At 50.6% G+C, this 18,106-nt stretch overlaps 10 protein-coding genes across 10 annotated transcripts; 5 read left to right on the plus strand and 5 right to left on the minus strand.

Annotated features, from left to right (window-relative positions):
- Positions 1-147: 147 nt before the first annotated feature.
- On the minus strand, positions 148-1,572 carry Asppvi_000370 (putative 2-oxo acid dehydrogenases acyltransferase; the record flags this gene model as incomplete). The annotated part of the gene is made up of 3 exons (XM_043296679.1): positions 148-1,224; positions 1,290-1,361; positions 1,417-1,572. The coding sequence occupies 3 exons, from the start codon at positions 1,570-1,572 to the stop codon at positions 148-150; spliced, it is 1,305 nt and encodes a 434-aa protein (XP_043152614.1).
- Positions 1,573-2,834: 1,262 nt separating this feature from the next.
- On the plus strand, positions 2,835-4,268 carry Asppvi_000371 (phosphatidylinositol-specific phospholipase C; the record flags this gene model as incomplete). Its single annotated transcript, XM_043296680.1, has 1 exon — positions 2,835-4,268. The coding sequence occupies one exon, from the start codon at positions 2,835-2,837 to the stop codon at positions 4,266-4,268; it is 1,434 nt and encodes a 477-aa protein (XP_043152615.1).
- Positions 4,269-4,605: 337 nt separating this feature from the next.
- Asppvi_000372 (mitochondrial 54S ribosomal protein uL10m) lies at positions 4,606-5,670 on the minus strand (the record flags this gene model as incomplete). The annotated part of the gene is made up of 1 exon (XM_043296681.1): positions 4,606-5,670. One exon carries the CDS (start codon positions 5,668-5,670, stop codon positions 4,606-4,608), a length of 1,065 nt encoding a protein of 354 aa, XP_043152616.1.
- A 353-nt stretch (positions 5,671-6,023) lies between these two features.
- Asppvi_000373 (anthranilate phosphoribosyltransferase) lies at positions 6,024-7,381 on the plus strand (the record flags this gene model as incomplete). Its single annotated transcript, XM_043296682.1, has 2 exons — positions 6,024-6,353; positions 6,422-7,381. The coding sequence occupies 2 exons, from the start codon at positions 6,024-6,026 to the stop codon at positions 7,379-7,381; spliced, it is 1,290 nt and encodes a 429-aa protein (XP_043152617.1).
- A 447-nt stretch (positions 7,382-7,828) lies between these two features.
- On the minus strand, positions 7,829-8,154 carry Asppvi_000374 (Rpo12/RPC10 RNA polymerase subunit family protein; the record flags this gene model as incomplete). Its single annotated transcript, XM_043296683.1, has 2 exons — positions 7,829-7,853; positions 7,952-8,154. The coding sequence occupies 2 exons, from the start codon at positions 8,152-8,154 to the stop codon at positions 7,829-7,831; spliced, it is 228 nt and encodes a 75-aa protein (XP_043152618.1).
- Positions 8,155-8,709: 555 nt separating this feature from the next.
- nar1 (iron-sulfur cluster assembly protein NAR1) lies at positions 8,710-10,574 on the minus strand (the record flags this gene model as incomplete). Its single annotated transcript, XM_043296684.1, has 2 exons — positions 8,710-10,398; positions 10,470-10,574. 2 exons carry the CDS (start codon positions 10,572-10,574, stop codon positions 8,710-8,712), a joined length of 1,794 nt encoding a protein of 597 aa, XP_043152619.1.
- Positions 10,575-11,183: 609 nt separating this feature from the next.
- Asppvi_000376 (uncharacterized protein) lies at positions 11,184-12,200 on the plus strand (the record flags this gene model as incomplete). Its single annotated transcript, XM_043296685.1, has 1 exon — positions 11,184-12,200. One exon carries the CDS (start codon positions 11,184-11,186, stop codon positions 12,198-12,200), a length of 1,017 nt encoding a protein of 338 aa, XP_043152620.1.
- Positions 12,201-12,335: 135 nt separating this feature from the next.
- On the minus strand, positions 12,336-13,500 carry Asppvi_000377 (putative formamidopyrimidine-DNA glycosylase; the record flags this gene model as incomplete). Its single annotated transcript, XM_043296686.1, has 2 exons — positions 12,336-12,843; positions 12,908-13,500. The coding sequence occupies 2 exons, from the start codon at positions 13,498-13,500 to the stop codon at positions 12,336-12,338; spliced, it is 1,101 nt and encodes a 366-aa protein (XP_043152621.1).
- Positions 13,501-13,988: 488 nt separating this feature from the next.
- Positions 13,989-14,652, plus strand: Asppvi_000378 (MIX23 family protein; the record flags this gene model as incomplete). The annotated part of the gene is made up of 2 exons (XM_043296687.1): positions 13,989-14,061; positions 14,141-14,652. The coding sequence occupies 2 exons, from the start codon at positions 13,989-13,991 to the stop codon at positions 14,650-14,652; spliced, it is 585 nt and encodes a 194-aa protein (XP_043152622.1).
- Positions 14,653-15,280: 628 nt separating this feature from the next.
- Asppvi_000379 (peptide alpha-N-acetyltransferase complex A subunit NAT1) lies at positions 15,281-17,939 on the plus strand (the record flags this gene model as incomplete). Its single annotated transcript, XM_043296688.1, has 3 exons — positions 15,281-15,362; positions 15,445-17,424; positions 17,476-17,939. 3 exons carry the CDS (start codon positions 15,281-15,283, stop codon positions 17,937-17,939), a joined length of 2,526 nt encoding a protein of 841 aa, XP_043152623.1.
- Between the last annotated feature and the right edge of the window lie 167 nt (positions 17,940-18,106).

Here is an 18,106-nt window from a genome sequence, read left to right on the forward strand (position 1 = left end):
AACACAGTAGTAGGACTTTGTGTTGATGGCTCAATCACAGACCCGGAAGCAAAATTCCTGTTGACCTTCAATCGCTTTGTCAGGTGAACTCTATAAGTACTATATTTTAAAACCTGGTATCACTGTGATGGGAGAACTGCTCTTGCTCTATTTCAAATTCAAAAGCATCAGCTCTGGCGACTCGATAAACTCGCGAACTTTGGTGGCCATTCTTGCCATAGTTGCCCCATCCACAACTCTATGGTCTGCACTCCAACTGAAATTCACTAGCTCGCCCTTCGTGACCTGACCAGCATCATCAAAGACTGGCACTGTTCTTGATTTTCCCACCCCCAGAATAGCCACCTCAGTTGGTACAATCACCGGGCCAACGTAGGTGCCGCCGATGTTACCAATGTTTGAGACAGTGATCGTGCCACCACTGAGGTCAGCGGGTGTGAGTTTACCCTCTTTGCCCAGTGCACTTAGCCGCCTGATTTCTGCTGCTATTTCCATGATTGTCCGGTTTGCGACATCTTTGATGTTCGGGACGATCAAGCCCTGTGGAGTATCCAGAGCGACTCCGATGTTATGTTTCGGCCGCATAATCAGTTTGGGCTTTTCAGGATTGCTCAAGTCCACCTTAGCGTTAAGAAGCGGATATTCGTTCAAAGCAAGGGACACAGCCTTGATGACAAACGAGAGGAAGGTGACCTTTTTGGGATCTTTGGGGTCAGATGCCAGCCTCTTCCTCAAAGCTGTAATATCATTGATCTTGAGCTCATCAGCATAGAGGAAGTGCGGGATAGTGAGAGAGCGGGTCATGGTCTTGAACATTTGAGATTGAATCGGTGTCAAGTTGACCGTGGTTTCTGTCTGCTGACTGGCAGGTGCCACAGGATGCGTTTGCGTTTGCGCTGGTGCGTCGCGCATGGCAACAAATTTATTGACATCTTCTTTGAGGACACGACCATCCTTCCCCGTCCCTTTGACATCAAGAATATCAACGTTGTAAGTCTTCAGCAGCCCACGGACTGCTGGGGTAGCGAGAGAGGCATACTTTGACCTTGGGGTTTCAACAGCCGTCTCATTCACTTGCGAAGAGGGCAGCGGAGCCGATGCTGTTGGCTGTACAGGGAGAGTATCTGCAGTAACGGGAGCTGGCCGCACTTGCTCGGGTTTGGGTTCAGTGGGCGTGTGGTCATCTGGGTATTTGCCGTCTTCAACTTCTATGTCACAAAGTGCCTGAGAAGAGCATAATGTTAGACGCGGATGGTTTTCGTCTCCCAATTGTACAAGATCATGCGTACCATTCCTGTGGGAACAGTGTCATCTGCTTGAAAGTGGAGCTTCTTGACTACTCCTTCGTATCTCGAAGTTATCTAGATTCGTAAATTGTCAGATAGGTAAATAGCGGGATAGAGGAATTTTCCTCACATCATCGACTGCTTTATCAGACTGATACTGGCACAGTGGCTTCCACTCTTCTATGTGAGCGCCTTCCTCGACATACCACTGAATGATCTGGACTTCGGTGATCCCTGCGTAGAGAATCCGGGTGAGCAATTGAACGACAGACAGGGGAGGTTGCATAGAAGAGCATATACCTTCGCCCACATCCTTCAGTATTTGAGATTTTATGCCCCACAAAGGTAATGCAGCGTGGAATTTCCGTCGAGGTACTGATATTTTTGACGATAAGGTGGTTGGGATGATCCTCTGAGGCCGAGAAGACCTGAGAGCCCCCAGAACACCTCTGTTGCAGCGCAAAAAGCTCATAGTCGATTATGAAGCAACTGAAGAACGAGAATAAACAAAGAGGGTAGTTTTCCAAAGAAGAAAACTGCGAGGCATCATGGAATTGTCCCTATTAGTAGGAGGAGGACTACACAGGGTCTCTCCGCATTATTGCTCCCCATCGCCGATAGTAACCGAGCACGGCGTCACCCCACGTGATTTTACTCCGCATTATCAAGCGAATACTCCGTAGTTCGGTCCGTCTCTTCATCCGGACTCAATTGCTGAGAGCTTCAACAGACAGTGGTACCTGGATGAACAGCTCGGCTTCATCCTTTCCTCCCTGTATGAGCAAAAGATTGTGACTGGATTGAATTTGACTGGAATTTGCGAGTCAATCAGGCTGAGTTCAAAGTTGCTTCAACTCAAGTCCAGCGTCAAACAACGTTCACTGTGTGCTCCTTTGTTTAGAGCAGGGCATACGGGTTCAGCAAGTGGTATTTTCTGCAACCGAATATAAGTGCTTTCTTCATCATCAAGCAGAGCTATATTTGGTATGCAAAAATAGCGACGATGATGTTTATTGTCGAGGTTTTTATCTCGACGACTAGCCTAGTCTAACTTCCCCTCTGGTTTCAATTTGTGAAACCCCACCATTATCTCGGCGCAGTGGAGCTGAATACGACAGTGAGCGATAAAAACCGACCACCATCATTTCGCCTATGCTGTGATCGAGAGTCTCTGAGTATCTGACTTTGGACGGCAGTGAAATTGCTATCTGTTCAATGCTCACTCTCCAGTTCAGAGCGAGTAAAGGTACCTGTTATCCGAAGACAATGTTGATGTTGTCTTGGAGATGAACCTTAGGGTTCCAGCTACCGGCATTATGGACGTGGGACTGGGAGATCGCATTGCGGAGGATCGAACCATCATTGGTGCAACCTAATCTAGCCCTGTCACGGCCAAGCATCCCTGAGGTTTGAGGAGAGCAGGCGGCAGTATTCTCTTTCTCACTCCCTGCTCGTTCTCCGATCCATCTAGTTCATGTTTTGCATTCCAAGACTGGCTTCCGCTGTACTTGATAGACCGTTCAATTGAGCACCGACTTGCTGCACACAATGGTGGCCGAACATTTAACCATTCGCAACCTCACCACAACCCCGATAACCCTCAAGCTTATTGAGCGTTTTCACCCCCATAAGGATCCTCGAGATGACATGCAATTCTTGGCCAGGAATTTCACTCGAATTCTAAGTAATGTCACTCGCACCAATGAGACTGTCGCCGCGATTACGGATGACAATGAACCATTTGCTCACGAGGAGGTTGATATTCATGTGGAACCTTTCCAAACAGTTCAGACAGAACTTCGTACATTCATTGATTCGGACAAAGAGCGCCTGCGCTGGAGCTTTGAAACCGAGGGAGAGCGTCATCAAATTCAGACGCCGGTTCCTACGACCGAGTCTGCCGGAATGAAGGCGTTGTGCGATAATCCTCGATTTCGCTTCACTGGCGTCTACGTGACACCTGAATCCCATCTTGCAATCTACTCCTCGGCCAATCTGCAAGCGTGGATGGGAGAGCTCAAAGATAGCACGTTGCTCTCCTCGCTGTCCATTCCAGGAACACACAATTCTCCTACGTGCCATGTTGCGGCCCCGTCTGTTCGCTGCCAAGCTGTCAGTCCACGCGAACAGCTCCGAAATGGTGTTCGCTTCTTCGACATCCGTGTGCAGCCTCAGTTTCTCGAAGACCCGTCCAAGGACGAGCTTGTCCTAGTGCACAGCGTGTTCCCCATCTCCTTGACGGGCAACAAGTACTTTCGCGATCTGATGCACGAGGTCAATGAGTTCCTCGACCAAAACCCATCTGAGACGCTCATCATCTCTCTGAAGCGAGAAGGCCCAGGGAATCATACGGACGAACAACTTAGTCGGATTTTGCGCGACCATTATGCTCGTCCAGATAGCCGGTGGTACACAGAGCCCAAAATCCCTACTCTGGGCGAGGTGCGCGGGAAAGTTGTCCTGCTTCGCCGGTTCAACATCATAGAAGAGCTAAAGAATGAGCACGACGGCCGCGGCTGGGGCATCGATGGGAGCGATTGGGCAGATAATACTCCAAGCGCAACCTGCAGCAGCGGTCAACTCTGTATTCAGGACTTCTACGAGGTTCTCGAGGCGAAGAACATCGACGTCAAGATCAAATATGTAACGGAACACTGTGATCGCTCCGGCGGGCACTGTTACCCGTTCGGTGTCCTCCCGGATCCCGAAGCTAGCAAAGCGCACCCATTTTATATTAATTTCCTCAGTGCGAGCAACTTCTGGAAGGTCGGGACGTGGCCCGAGAAGGTTGCAGCGAAGCTGAACCCGGCAACCGTTGACTATCTTTGCCGGAGACACAGCGATAAGGACGGTGACTGGTCGACCGGCATTCTTGTCACGGACTGGGTCGGCCACGAAGGCGACTGGGACCTTGTGCGGTGCATTGTGGGCATGAACGCTAAGCTGAAGATGAGACAGATGAGAGAGGAGGAACACTCTTAACGGCGATACTTGATTTGTGCTTTCACGCGTGCCCTCGCCGACCTGAGCAGCCTGACCATGCAGCTGATCATTTCCCATCAATGCTTTTATAGGTTATTCTGATATGTCGATAGTTTAGACTCATACATGCACTCATATGTAGGGAGGGAATCAATTACACCGTATGAGGGCAGAGGTGGGAGTAACAATAACTGATCGCACGGAATGGATCCTGATTGACCAAAGGTATGCTATTCAAGTTGGGAGAAATGTAACCGAGCGGTTTTCCGAGGAAATCTAATTGAGATAAGTACAAGAAATATTATACATGGCTGACCTGACAAGATTTGCTATGGCGTTAAGATTCGTTCTTGTCACCCTCGGGACCCTTCTGCTCATCTTCCAGAACGCTCCTCCTGCTCTCGAGGGTGAAATAGAGGCTCTTTCCGGCGCCTTCCAGGGCATTCGTAATGCTAGATCCCATGCTCTGCAGAGCCATGATGAGTTGAGACCGCAAGCCATCCATACCACCTTCGATGCTGCCGACCCATTTCGTTTGGTCGACATCGAAAACCTGATCATCCACTCGAGCAGCCAGCAAGCTCAATTTCTGCAATCCATTTTGGACAGGGAGTTCATGCCACGCGGGGTTCGCCCTGCGAGTGGGAGCAGGGAAGCCGGTCGCCTTGGGGGCAAGAACCGACATGGCGGCTTTCAAGTGCTCAGGAGACACCTGTGGGATAGAAAGGACCGCGACGGGACCCACGAGAAGCGCTGAGAGTTCATGCTTGCCTTTCATGTGCATCACAGCGTCATGGGCCGCACGGGAGAGGTCATGGGTCAAAGCCGGGTCATCCTTGGATCCCGACAGAGGAATCTCGGCGGAGGTCTGTGTAACGGGGTCGACGGCTCTGGGAGGTTTGGCACTGGCCGCTGTGGCCCCATCTGGGCGGAAGTATTCGACAATGCGGAGAGCGACCTCGAAGATGCTGGTCTGCACGATTTGCACCTTGATGTGAGGCGCCAGTGGTGCAGCTTGCCGACCCTCAGCGGCAATCTTTTCATCGACCTTCTGCATGGCCTTGCTCAGTTCCCGCCGGATTGCAGTCCATTCCACCGACTGAAGGTTATCATGCTGGAAAAAAACCATGAGAGGTGTAGTGCGGATAAGCGATGTGTATTGCCGGAGAAGCTGTGATCGTCGGTACTCGGGATTGCGATGAGATGGAGGCTGAGAAGGAGGATATCTAGCGATTGGAGGAATAGAAGTTGTCATCTGTTCAAAAGATGCGGCCGGAGTCGTCGCTGTGGTTGCAGTGCTTGCATAACGAGCAGCGACTGGTATTTCGAATTGACATAGGACTCTCTGGCGTCGGAACGACTGAGAAATGCGTCCATTGGAGAGTCGTAACCGGGGCGGCATCGTGAATCGAAGTGTAGGATTTGGTTAGCTGAGGGTGTGATGATATCTGTGAAGCCCTCAAGAGATACAGGGCGAAATAATCTTGCGCAATGGTTGGCGCCGATAATCTTGGCCGATGAATTATTGAAAGCACGTATCTCTCTAAAGAAACCAAAATCTGGAAGAAACAATGGCTGACTTTCCCAATTCGGTATAGACCATTGGATGGGCGGTGGAATTCTGCCATATGCTGATGACTCGTCCGGGGATACCAGCTGAGGGGCTGCTTTGCGACTTCCCTCTTTCCTTTGTCACTGCTTACAATTGGAGTCATTTCCAAGTGTCTTGAAGGGTAGAACTTCACTCAGGTCACCATGTTGTCAGCTCATGAATTTGACCAGAAGCCTAATCAGGTTTCGATCTCACCCCTCCTTCAGAAACTTGCCTACCCCACCTCCCAGGTCCCGGTTGAAGCCTCCGAAATCGCTTCAGCATTCGCATTGATTTTTGAAGATCGACTATCGGCCATCCAGACGGCCGCTCTTCTGACTCTTTTGCATTCTACTGCAAAAGATCGAGATGCTCAGGTCATTGCATTATGTTCGCTTCGCATGAGAGAGGCAGCTCGCCAGATAGAGAAGAGCTCTTTGCAAAAGGTCGTCAATGCTCGTGGGAAGAAGGAAGGAAACTATGGGGGCGGCCTGGTGAGTGGATTGAAATTGGAACCGATAGCTTGACTGCCTTGCTAATTCGACAATTTCGTTTGTTCCAGTGTGATATTGTTGGGACCGGTGGTGATTCACATTCAACATTCAACATTTCGACGACTGCCTCTATTATCGCCTCGCCGCTCCTTATGATGGCCAAGCACGGCAACCGCGCACAAACTTCATTCTCTGGCTCGGCCGACGTCCTGAACGCGATCGCCCCCGTTCCCCCGAAGATCTCCGCAGTTACTGCCGAGAACCTTGCCCAAGTCTACGAAGCGACGAGCTACGCGTTCCTGTTCGCCCCCAATTTCCACCCCGGTATGATGTACGCTAATCCAGTGCGTCGGGGCTTGGGCCTGCGAACTATCTTCAATTTAATGGGCCCATTGGCAAACCCGGTCGACTGGGCGCTGGAAGCGAGAGTGGTTGGTGTGGCTTATCAGAGCCTGGGGCCCGTGTTCGCAGAAGCCTTGCGCACCAGTGGGGCGAAGAAGGCCCTTGTTGTCTGCGGTGCGGAGGACATGGACGAAATCAGTTGCGCGGGTCCAACAAACTGCTGGAAACTTACGGAATACCCCAATCCCGCCTACGAAGGCGCCGATGAGGAGTGTTCCTGCGACGAGAATGAAGATATCCCCCGGACTCTGATCAAGATAGAAACGTTCCAGCTTCACCCGTCTGATTTCGGTCTGCCTACACACCCTCTGAGCGCAGTCTACGGTAGAAAGATGCCGAAAGAAAACGCAGCCAAGATCATGAGTATTCTGCGAAACGAGCTGCCTCCGGATGATCCCATCCTTACATTCGTCTTGATGAATGTTGCCGCCCTCCTGGTGATTTCGGGTCTTTGTGAAGCCGACACCAGTAACATGGGCCCTGGTGACGATGGCAAGGTGATCACCGAACGTGGTCCGGGCGGCGGTCGCTGGAAGGAGGGTGTTCGACGAGCAAGATGGGCCGTCGAAAGCGGTTCGGCGCTTAAATGTTTGGAACAATTCATCGAAGTCACAAACAGACTTTAACAAAACTGTCCATTGATGACACAGGGTTATGTGTGATGCCTCATGCCTTCCATTTCGGGGTTGTTTCTTTAGTTCTTTGCTGGGACTGCTTAAGTTGGATAGATCAGGTATATACTGGGTTACGAAGTTTTGGAATACTTGTGGGTTACTCAGAGAGCATATTGCATGTGACGGAAATTCAACACCGTCAGAACGGGGTATATTTTAGCATTGAATCGGATCGGACTGAAAACATCTGTGATCATAGTATAAGGATGTTGCCAAAAAATATCTGCTGCCTGTCGTCCTCAGCGCCGCCTTTGCAGAGCATCAGGCATGCCCGCAGTTCTCAACTTCAAAAAAACCAACTCCAAAGCGCCACAGAATGCACATCACTGTCGTAAAAAGGACGAGACGGGCCGAGGCCCTGCAAATCTTTGCTCGAAACACTTCGTCGTGCAGAGTCCTTTAACGAGCTTCGAACTGGACCATTCTACTCATAAAAGCTGAATTAGCAACCGTCCCATAGCAAGAGTAGAATCAAGCGTCCGCACACGGACGGATCTCGATTTCGCGAAAGTATAGACTCACCTCTTCGTTCTCTCCTTGTACAGGACACGGTGACCGCAATCCTTGCAGCGGATCTGGTCGCCTCTCTTCAGGGAGACGCGCGCATTGCATTCGCCGCAAAGATAGGCGACGATAGGCCCATCCATCGAGCCAGCGGTCATACCCTCAGTGCCAAAGGCATTTTGGGCGCCGAGAGAGGGGACCTGATAAGCTTCGCGGGACATGGTGATCGGAGGTGATTTGTTCGAGGGCGTCTCCCAAGCAAATAATATATCGCTGGCGAAGGTATCGCTTGAGTGTAACTCGAGATGTAGAGTGGTTGAAGGCGAGTTGGAGAGAGTTCAGGCTTGGGATAGAGCACTTTTTCTGCCGAATGCTCTAGGCTGCTTTGTCATCCCGATGGAAGGTTCGAAGAAAATACGCTAACCGAGTCGGGACTAGCGCGGCTTTACCTCGGGTACCTACCACATGTTTACTCCCTACTTTACTGTCCACACTCGAAGTATTGAATCCAAGAGTTTGATCCATGACCATGGTATAAAAAGCTATGGTGGCATGCTTTACCTTGATCTGTACGTCTATGGAACTTCTTATACGTATCTCATGACTGATAAATCCTCCCAAATGCCCAACAAACCTCAAATGAGAAATCTATAATAAAAGGGTATCTCTCCAAATGCGTAGCAGGCAACCAGCGATGCAAAAAAGCGCTCTCCTCAACAGCAAATTGATGGGTATAGATGATATATGCAATGTTTTCCCAGACAGCAAGTGCTGTATCACCAACCACCTCCGATCTTTCCCGCCAACTCAACAACACGAGCAGTTTCGTTGGGCGCATTCTGCGTCTTACCCACGTCACTCTCCACTTCGCGATAGGACGTGTACGCCAGCTGGAAAAGGGGTATATCAATCTTCTCCGACCAATACTTCAAGAACTCATGAATCTCGGTATCCCTTGACAGGACAGAAACCGGCTCAGTCGTGACAGATCCCTCGCTATCCGAGTCCGCAGAGTAATACGCCTCATCTACCCGGGCAAGCCAGGCGCGCTGCTCATGCGGCGTAGGTTTCGACGCAGCCACAGTAGCTTCAGTCAAAGGCTCTTTTAGTGCAGTCGGAACGGCCTCCCTAGCATCTTCAATTCTTATTTGCCCACCCCCATTAGTACAGCCGCCAGGACAAGCCATGACTTCAACATATGCATAGTCAGTGCCTGTTCCAGCGGGGGCTGCGTTCCTTGACATGAGTTGTCGTCGACTTGCATTTGAAGAAGTTGCTCGCGGCTTAGCACCTGGAAGCCGAGACGCGCGTGCAGGTTTAAGCTTTCTGACGAGGTTTTGTATATTCCTAAAGCCGTAATACCGAGCCGCCTTCAAAAGAGGCTCATTTCCAGACGACATGAGCACATATTCCACAACATCAGCATTGCGCCCACGCTGTATGACAATCTTGCTGCCGGGGTTTCTGGCTTGAAAGATTTTGAGGACGTGATGAAGATAGCCTCCAGATGTCCCCGATTCGACGGTTTGACCTGACGAGCTCTTAGAGAACAAGAATGAGTCCAAGGCTCGGTCTGGAAACGGCGTGGAATACGACGCGGGCAACGCTTTAAGCGGCAAACTGGATAATGAGATCCCCCTAGCAGAAGCTAAGGTTAGTAGCTCACGGGTGGTTATGACACAGTCAACGTCGCGGACGGGTGTTGTCTGTGACTCAGTGAAGGCTGAAGCCCATGCGATGTCGGTGAGCTCTTCCCGGCTTGCCTCGAGCTTCTTGTCGAAGCATGGCATGATAGCTAAATGCCATATCTGAGAAGGCGAGACCCCAAGCGCCTTACTTAACACCGACTTCAGAAACGTGCCGGTCAAAGCCTGAGGAGACTTGAGGCGAGATAAATGAGGAAGGATGAAAGGGTGTGTTTTCTCAGCGTAACATATCCATCCGGGGCAAGCAGACGAAAGGATTGGTCGCTTGGGAAGGCTACCGGGTTCGGTTGATGATAAAGAACTGGTGACCTCGTCTGCCGTGAGAGCCAACACTGCTTCACGCATGATGTTCGTGTCCACAACCCATGTAAACCCATTGCGGTGTTGTCCACCAGCTCTGAGACCATGAGGGCCCATGAGAAATTGATCAATCATATATTTTGCCTCCCGCTCGGTGATTCCGTACGTGGCTGCCAAGCTCGCCCTGACTTGAGGACTGACGCTAGCAACAAAGATGCGACAATCGCCGTCTGCTGACTCCACATTCTGCGTAGCTCTTTGATCGCTTCCAAAATTCAACGGCAATTCGGGGTACGAATCAAGAGTATTGAGAACCTCCGTATGTGACTGCAACGATATCAACACTGCTTCCGCAGATGTGACACATCCGGAGCATGCAAGACAGTCGGTCAATGAAATCTGAGCCGGAGGAAGGTTTTCCGGTTGAACTTTGTCTTCCTTTGTCACTTCATAGGGATTCTATAAAATTGGAAATGAGCGTTAGCCTATTGGCTGATAACGACAGATGATTGGTAAGATATCAAACATACCTCCGACTGAGATTCTTTCTGTGGTAGACTCTCAACGGGCTTGATGCAAGCAACCCCGGGAGAGATGAAGTCGTTCAAATCGTCTGCAGAAAGGATTGCACTCATCGTGGCAGGGGTTTTGGTCGAGCTCCCCCGCTATGCGATAAGGACGAAAAGCGCCACCCAGGAAGTATGGATCTCGCAGCGTTCTTCGAGCCCTTTTTTTGTGCTGTAGCTGCAATGCGGATGAAAATAGCGACAAAGAAAACGGTAGTGAGGGCTGGTGAACAGCTTGGCCAAAGAAGCGCTATTTCAGAAGATAAAGAAAAGAAGCCGACAAACCCAAGTGGCTTTGATAAAAAAAGTAGGCTGTTTAGTAAAGCCAATCTTGCGCTTTGTCATGGTTGCCGAAAGTGGCGACCAAATTGATTTGCTGCTCCACCCCGCAATCGGCGTTGATAAGCTCACCGCCGCGTGCTCAAAGAAGATTCCGCCTGTTTATGCTCCTCGTTCAGGCGGTTCTGCCGTTTCTTTGTCTAGTAGCATCAGGCTGGATCCAACACGAGACGCAGGTTTGCTTTGCTCTGCTCTGCCTGGCTGCTGGCTTGGGATTCGATCAAGGACAGCGAGATGGTAGACATATATAGCTTAGGAGGAAAGTCTCAGAATCTATAATATCAAGTTCCGTAACTTTCACATTACTCCCCTCTGTACATTTCAGATTTCCTACCAATCATGGCTGGTGCACCAGCCGATGGCTCCAACAAGCAGCCAGTAACTGCTAAAGCAGAACAGAAACGGCGCGCAGCAGTCGAAGAGGATGAGCCTCAAGTTTCCGGCGCAAATAACTCGAATGACCGGCAAGAAGAACAACGGCCCGCAAAGATACAGAAAACCGATGAAGGCGAGGAAGACAGCAAAGCGAGGAGAGTGCGCCTGATAAGAGTCGCCCAAGAAACAAAGGCCATCATCCCGACGATATTGACGGTGACGCCTGAGGCTCCGCCCGATGGGCGTAAATATTTGCTCGATGAATTGCCTCAGTTGGATCAGAAGAACTGCCCCAAGGTCCGCACAGTGGTCAAAGTTGTGGAAGGAGACACCTTCAACACCGCGATCAACCTTGCCAATGCCGCCCAGTTCCTCGATCATGAGGATACCAAACCTGTCTGCGTCTTGAACATGGCAAACGCGGAGCACATTGGAGGCGGTTGGGAACATGGAGCAATGGCTCAAGAAGAGGAGCTCTGTTTCCGCAGTAGCCTCAGCTTCACTCTCAAAAAGAAGTTCTATCCCATCGGTAGCCTTAGTGCTATCTATTCACCGACTGTTGTTGTTTTTCGGGAAGACACGCGAAAACGACATCGCTGGATGGACTTGGGAAAGCCTGAGTGGCTCCCAATAGTCGGTGTTGTCAGCATAGCGGCAGAGGTGGGACCGGCTGTCATGATTGACGATTCCAAGAAATATCGGTATGCGAATGCGGAGGATCGAGATCTGATGAAGGGCAAGATGCGCCTTGTGCTGCGCATTGCTGCGACCCATGGCCATCGGAGGCTCGTTTTGGGCGCCTTGGGTTGTGGCGCGTTCCAGAATCCCAAGCATGACGTCGCGGATTGCTGGTTGGAAGTCATGAAGGAGAAGGAATTCAAAGGATGGTTTGAAGCAATTGTATTCGGCATTGTGGATCCAGGTCATAGAACAGGGAATTTGGGTATTTTCCGAGAATGCCTCGATGGAGTGAAGTTGTGATGAKATACAAGGGATATCTTCTTTTTGTGTTTCTCGTGGCCATATTTGAAGTTTAATATGTTCAAGATATGTATATGAAGACGGATAGAATTGCGCCCCTATAAGTTCGGACCTCTGCGTGTAGAAGAAAGGCCCTCATTTTCTGAGACGAGTGGATCGTCGTCTCCCCTCCGGCTTCGATTCCTCCTTGATTTCCGCATCCTCAGATTTTCTGGACCGCGACCCGTGTTTCTTCGATTTGGGCTCCTCCTCATCGTCATTCACATCCTTCTCCTTTTTAACAGCCGTTACTCGCTTTCGTTTAGTCTCGCTCTTAGGGCTATTGGCATCCTCGTCGCCAATATCTTTAGCAACGGGGCCCGTTTTCTTCTGAACACTTGGCACAACTGCGCTCGTTCTACCCCCGACAGTCAGAAAAGCAATCTTTTCACCATTTGGCAAGACCGATGGCTTGTTCTTCTTTCCCTTGCCCCATCGATGCTTGAACAGCCAGTGCTCAGGAAATTTCTCGGAATCGGCAAGCACATCTACCGACGTGGTACAAACATAATGGATGGAAGAGTGAAGTTGTTTGATCTGCTCATCATTGAGAGTATTGCTGTATTGTTCTGGGTGTATCTTGGCATGATACAAGATCTCATCACTGAAGCAGCTGTCAGCTTTTGAGGCTCATTAAAGCGGCAGCATACATAGCTGTGTAGCCCTACCCCATCCAGTTACCAATCCCACTGATGTTAGCCTGATCCAGGAGAAGGGCCTTGATGGGAACCTTTCTGCTCCTGAGCTTGTCCGCCAGCCACTTTTCTGTGACGGTGTCTTTATCGGCCACCGGGTCCGGACCATTCTCTTTGAGCGGGCTATGTTTGCGGATCTCGTCAGCAGGACAATCCACAAGTCGGATTCGGCCTAATCTGCGGAAGTCAACGAAAGCTGCCTCGGTTTTTGGGTCCCCGTCTGTTTCCAGCAGGAACTTCCAATATTTCGGTGGCCATTCTTTATCTTCGGGTTTCTCGATGCGGTAGTAGTATGAATCGGCGTCTCGGATCTTGAGCCAGCCTGCCATTCCGAAATGCATCACTGCATGAGGAGGTTCGTTCATGATGAGCCAGAAATACTTTCCTTGTTGACCTGCGCCGACGACTTTTTTCCCTTCCATAGCCTTTTGAAATTCAGAGGCGCTGGTCCCAACTTTCCCGTAGACAATGTCATCGTTCTGAGCAGAAACCTTTGTGAGAGTCTTCCCAACAAGATGTTGATCGATAAAGTGAACGATGCGCCAGACTTCAGCTAATTCAGGCATTGCAGCTGAAGAACCTCTTAAGGACCACACCTGTTGATGTATATGCAGAATTATTAATTTAGATGTAAGATGATGATACTTGAGGTCTAATGATAATTACAATGAGAAACGTCAGCTTTTGTGAACACGAAGGTGTTATGAGAGACGCGTCGATGGTCACGAAGTCCCGTGATCCATAGCTCCCTACTCAATTGGGATTAGCCACTATCGATAAGAGCATCACTCGCTGGATTGCCGCAGCCACCTTCAATATCCAGACTCATCCTTACGTCTTTCGGATTGAAGAGTGTTCAGTCTGCCACATTATCAGACTTGGAAGATCCTCACGTGTTTGTGTGCTTGAGGGCTCCTTGAATCAAGAAGCTGATCGTTGTCCCCATATCCCGCTCTTGTGCTGCTGTACAATCTAGATCTACAAACTGGAGTGGTTTTGGGCTCTTTCTACTTCTGGGAAAGACGGTGGACCTGCACCGTCTAGGGCTGGTGAAATGTCTGGGGCATCATCGACATCAACCCCACAATTGAGTCCTCAGTTCTGCTTCAATGAGAGGGTGCTTTTAGGTACTTGATGCTCAGCTCAAGATCGCTCACAGCTACACCAGAGTAACATCACTGACTTCGCCTTCTCTGGATCGAGCAGATTTTCTGCGGCTTTCTAGGACGACCATTGATGACTCCATTTCGCAGAATCTCAATGCCCTGATCACCCCGGCCCGGGAAGGGTTTGATCCCTCGTCAACTGCAGTCCGTCAAACGGACTCCAGAGCCGGAAGGCCGATAGATCCCGAAGCATGCCAGAACTTCAAAGACAATGTCCTCTTCCAGTCATGGCAAACGCGATCTGATGTACTGAACTTTTGCGCGGGGGTGGCGACCAGCCCCGATCCCGACGATCCGGATCTTATTCTTCGACAGGCGGAGTCGGCTAAGGAACGGGAGAAGATTGTCGATGAAAGATTGGACCCTTACTCTGCTCGGTATTTCCCGAAAGAGCTGAGAACAGAGTCGCTTGCGAACTTGGTTCGGAACCAGCGAACAGTGGAAGAGATCATACGAGCGCGAACCTGGGGCGTGGTTACTGAGAGGTGCACTGACTCGGCTTCGAGCTGGGAGGAGGCTTTGAACAATTGGCGCCAGAGGAAGCAACGGTGAGGATTGTGAGCGGCGCCAACAGAGACTGTTATCCTTACGCCGAAAAGATGAAGGATACTCCCCCATTTATTATTCTGCTGGTACAGCAGATGCTGATATGATTCGATATGTTATATCTCTTGATGTATATTTCTGTATATTATACTTGCATATCTCAGGCGTTTGGTATCCAGACACAAGCTTTCTCAGCACCATTATGATAACCTCAACTTGTCGAATACCCATAAAGCCAGGTACGGTAGCACGACAACGGACTTTAATTTGTAGAGGATTCTCTGGGCCGCATATGCACGCAAGCGTCGTGTCGGATACTTATGCTGACTTGACGCTGGTCGGCCCTCGTTGGTTGAGAGCGAACGCAGCTGGAGAGGGAGGATTGTACAGGCAAGCCATCCATTGTGTTACGAAAAATTAAGCAGGGGAGAGAAAAATTATCCATTGTCCTCAATTAAGTAAATAATTGCCGAAGAGTTGACGTTGATATTGTTCAGAGGGTAAGAAGAATAATATAAGTGCTCGTCATTGTTTCCGGAGCGAAGAGCCCACTCCCCGCACAACATCCACCAGCTTTATCTGCGCACAAGTAACTTGACACCTTCAACTCCGCCAACCTTGCACAACAGCCACCATGCCGCAGCCTTTGAGCTCCAAGGATGCGTCCTCCTTCCGACAGGTGGTTCGCCACTATGAGAACAAGCAATATAAAAAGGGTGGGTTGGGGACCGAATTGAGGCGCTCAAAGTTTCCGGAAAGGTGGACTCGAGAAGACTGACTCCGTTGCGTCTTGTATAGGCATTAAGCTTGCCGACCAGATCCTTCGAAAAACCCCTAACCATGGCGATACGCAGGCGATGAAGGCTTTGATCATGAGCAATCTCGGACAACAAGAGGAGGCATTTGCGTTGGCCAAGGAAGCCCTCCGGAATGACATGAAGTCGCACATTTGCTGGCACGTCTATGGGCTGCTGTACCGAGCAGAGAAGAACTATGAGGAGGCAATCAAGGCATACAGATTCGCGTTGAGGATTGAGCCGGATTCCCAGCCCATCCAGCGCGACCTCGCTTTGCTCCAGATGCAAATGCGGGATTACCAGGGTTACGTCCAAAGCAGGAGTGCGATGCTGCAAGCCCGTCCGGGCTTCCGCCAGAACTGGACGGCTTTGGCGATTGCACACCATCTTGCAGGTGACCTCGAGGAGGCGGAGAAGGTTTTGACCACATATGAGGAGACGCTCAAGCAACCGCCGCCGGTATCCGATATGGAGCACTCAGAGGCTGTTTTGTACAAGAATATGATCATGGCAGAAGCAGGCAAGGTCGAACAGGCTTTGGAACACCTTGAGACTATCGGATACAGAATCACAGATGTGCTCGCGGTCATGGAAATGAAGGCAGACTACCTTTTGCGGTTGGACCGAAAGGCTGAAGCCGAGGCAGCCTACACTGCCCTTCTTGAGCGGAACCCGGAGAACTCTATCTACTATGACGGTCTAATAAGGGCGAAGGGGATCTCGGAAAATGATCATGCGGCGCTAAAGGCTGTATATGACGCTTGGGCGGACAAGAACCCTCGAGGAGACGCTCCTCGCAGAATTCCGCTGGACTTCTTGGAAGGCGAAGAGTTCAAGCAAGCGGCAGATGCGTACCTGCAGCGCATGCTCAAGAAGGGCGTGCCATCACTCTTTGCGAACATCAAATCCCTGTACACCAACACTAGCAAACGCGACACGGTGCAGGAGCTTGTGGAAAGCTATGTGTCTGGTAATGGGATGACACAATCAAACGGCTCCGCGGAAGGAGAGGCCGCTAAGGATAACACTGAGTTCCTCGCTTCCACTTACTACTTCCTCGCTCAGCACTACAACTACCACCTGAGCCGCAATTTGTCGAAGGCCATGGAGAGCGTCGACAAGGCCATCGAACTAGCCCCCAAGGCTGTTGAGTACCAGATGACCAAGGCCAGGATATGGAAGCACTATGGCAACCCTCAAAAGGCTGCCGAGGAGATGGAGAAGGCCCGACTCCTGGATGAGAAGGACCGCTATATCAACTCGAAAGCGGCCAAGTATCAACTGCGGAATAACGACAACGAAAAGGCACTTGACAATATGAGCAAATTCACCAGGAATGAGACCGTCGGAGGGGCATTGGGCGATCTTCACGAGATGCAGTGTGTTTGGTATCTTACCGAGGATGGCGAGTCCTATCTACGACAGAAGAAACTTGGTCTCGCTTTGAAGCGCTTCCATGGGGTGAACAACATCTTTGATGTTTGGCAGGAAGATCAGTTTGACTTCCATAGCTTTTCTCTTCGCAAGGGCATGATCAGGGCGTACGTTGATATGGTACGGTGGGAGGATCGTTTGCGCGAACATCCCTTCTACACCAGAATGTCTATCTCTGCCATAAAAGCATATCTTTTACTCCATGGCGAACCGGATCTGGCTCACGGGCCGCTACCTAGCGGACTGAATGGCTCAGGCGACCAAGACGACGCCGAGAGGAAGAAGGCCCTCAAGAAAGCCAAGAAGGAACAGCAGCGTCTGGAGAAGATCGAGGCCGAAAAGCGAGAGGCAAGGAAAGCTGCCGCCGCTACTGCGAAAGCCTCCGATGGGGAGACAAAGAAAGAGGACCCTGATCCTCTGGGCACCAAGCTTGTCCAAACGCAAGACCCGCTCAAGGATGCGATCAAGTTCTTGACGCCCCTGTTAGAGCATAGCCCAAAGAATATCGAGGCGCAGTGTCTTGGATTTGAGGTGTACCTCAGACAGAGTAAGTACAATCCTTGGAATACCTTTGGAAATTGGCTCACACGTTCGATAGACAAATACGCACTTGCACTCAAATGTCTTGCCGCCGCCCACCAAATCGACGCAAGCAACCCAACTTTCCATGTTCAACTTTTGCGCTTCCGCAAAGCCCTTGACAATCTTTCTGAGCCCCTTGCCCCTGAGGTCGCTGAGGTTGTCAATGCTGAATTCGAAAAGCTGCTGCCCAAATCGCAGAATCTCGGAGAGTGGAACGATTCTTTCTTGTCCACCCACAAGGAAAGTCCTTTGCACACACAAGCCGGCCTTAAATGCCGCCACATTCTGCAGCCTGACTCTAAGGCACAGTGCGAAAAGGATCTGGTCGCCACGCTTGACATGAACAATGCCTCTATCGAGACTGCTCTGGCGGGTCTCGAGATTCTGTACGAGTGGGGAAGTGATCAGGCCGCGAAGACCGCATACACCGAGAAGGCCACCAGCAAATGGCCTGAATCGACAGTTTTCCAGCTCAGCTGAGCCATTGCACGAATGATAAGAGCATCATCCCATCAACTCGGGATCATCCATGAATCACGGCGGTGGATCTCTGGGGCTAAGGGTTCGTCAATCCGTTGCCTTGGTATCTGACCCGGTCTCTTCGTGTGGAAATTGATGCGCCTGTAGTTGGGGGCTCAAGGGAACAA

This window comes from Aspergillus pseudoviridinutans (assembly GCF_018340605.1).
Source record: "Aspergillus pseudoviridinutans IFM 55266 DNA, scaffold_1, whole genome shotgun sequence".
Classification (NCBI taxonomy): Eukaryota; Fungi; Ascomycota; class Eurotiomycetes; order Eurotiales; family Aspergillaceae; genus Aspergillus; species Aspergillus pseudoviridinutans.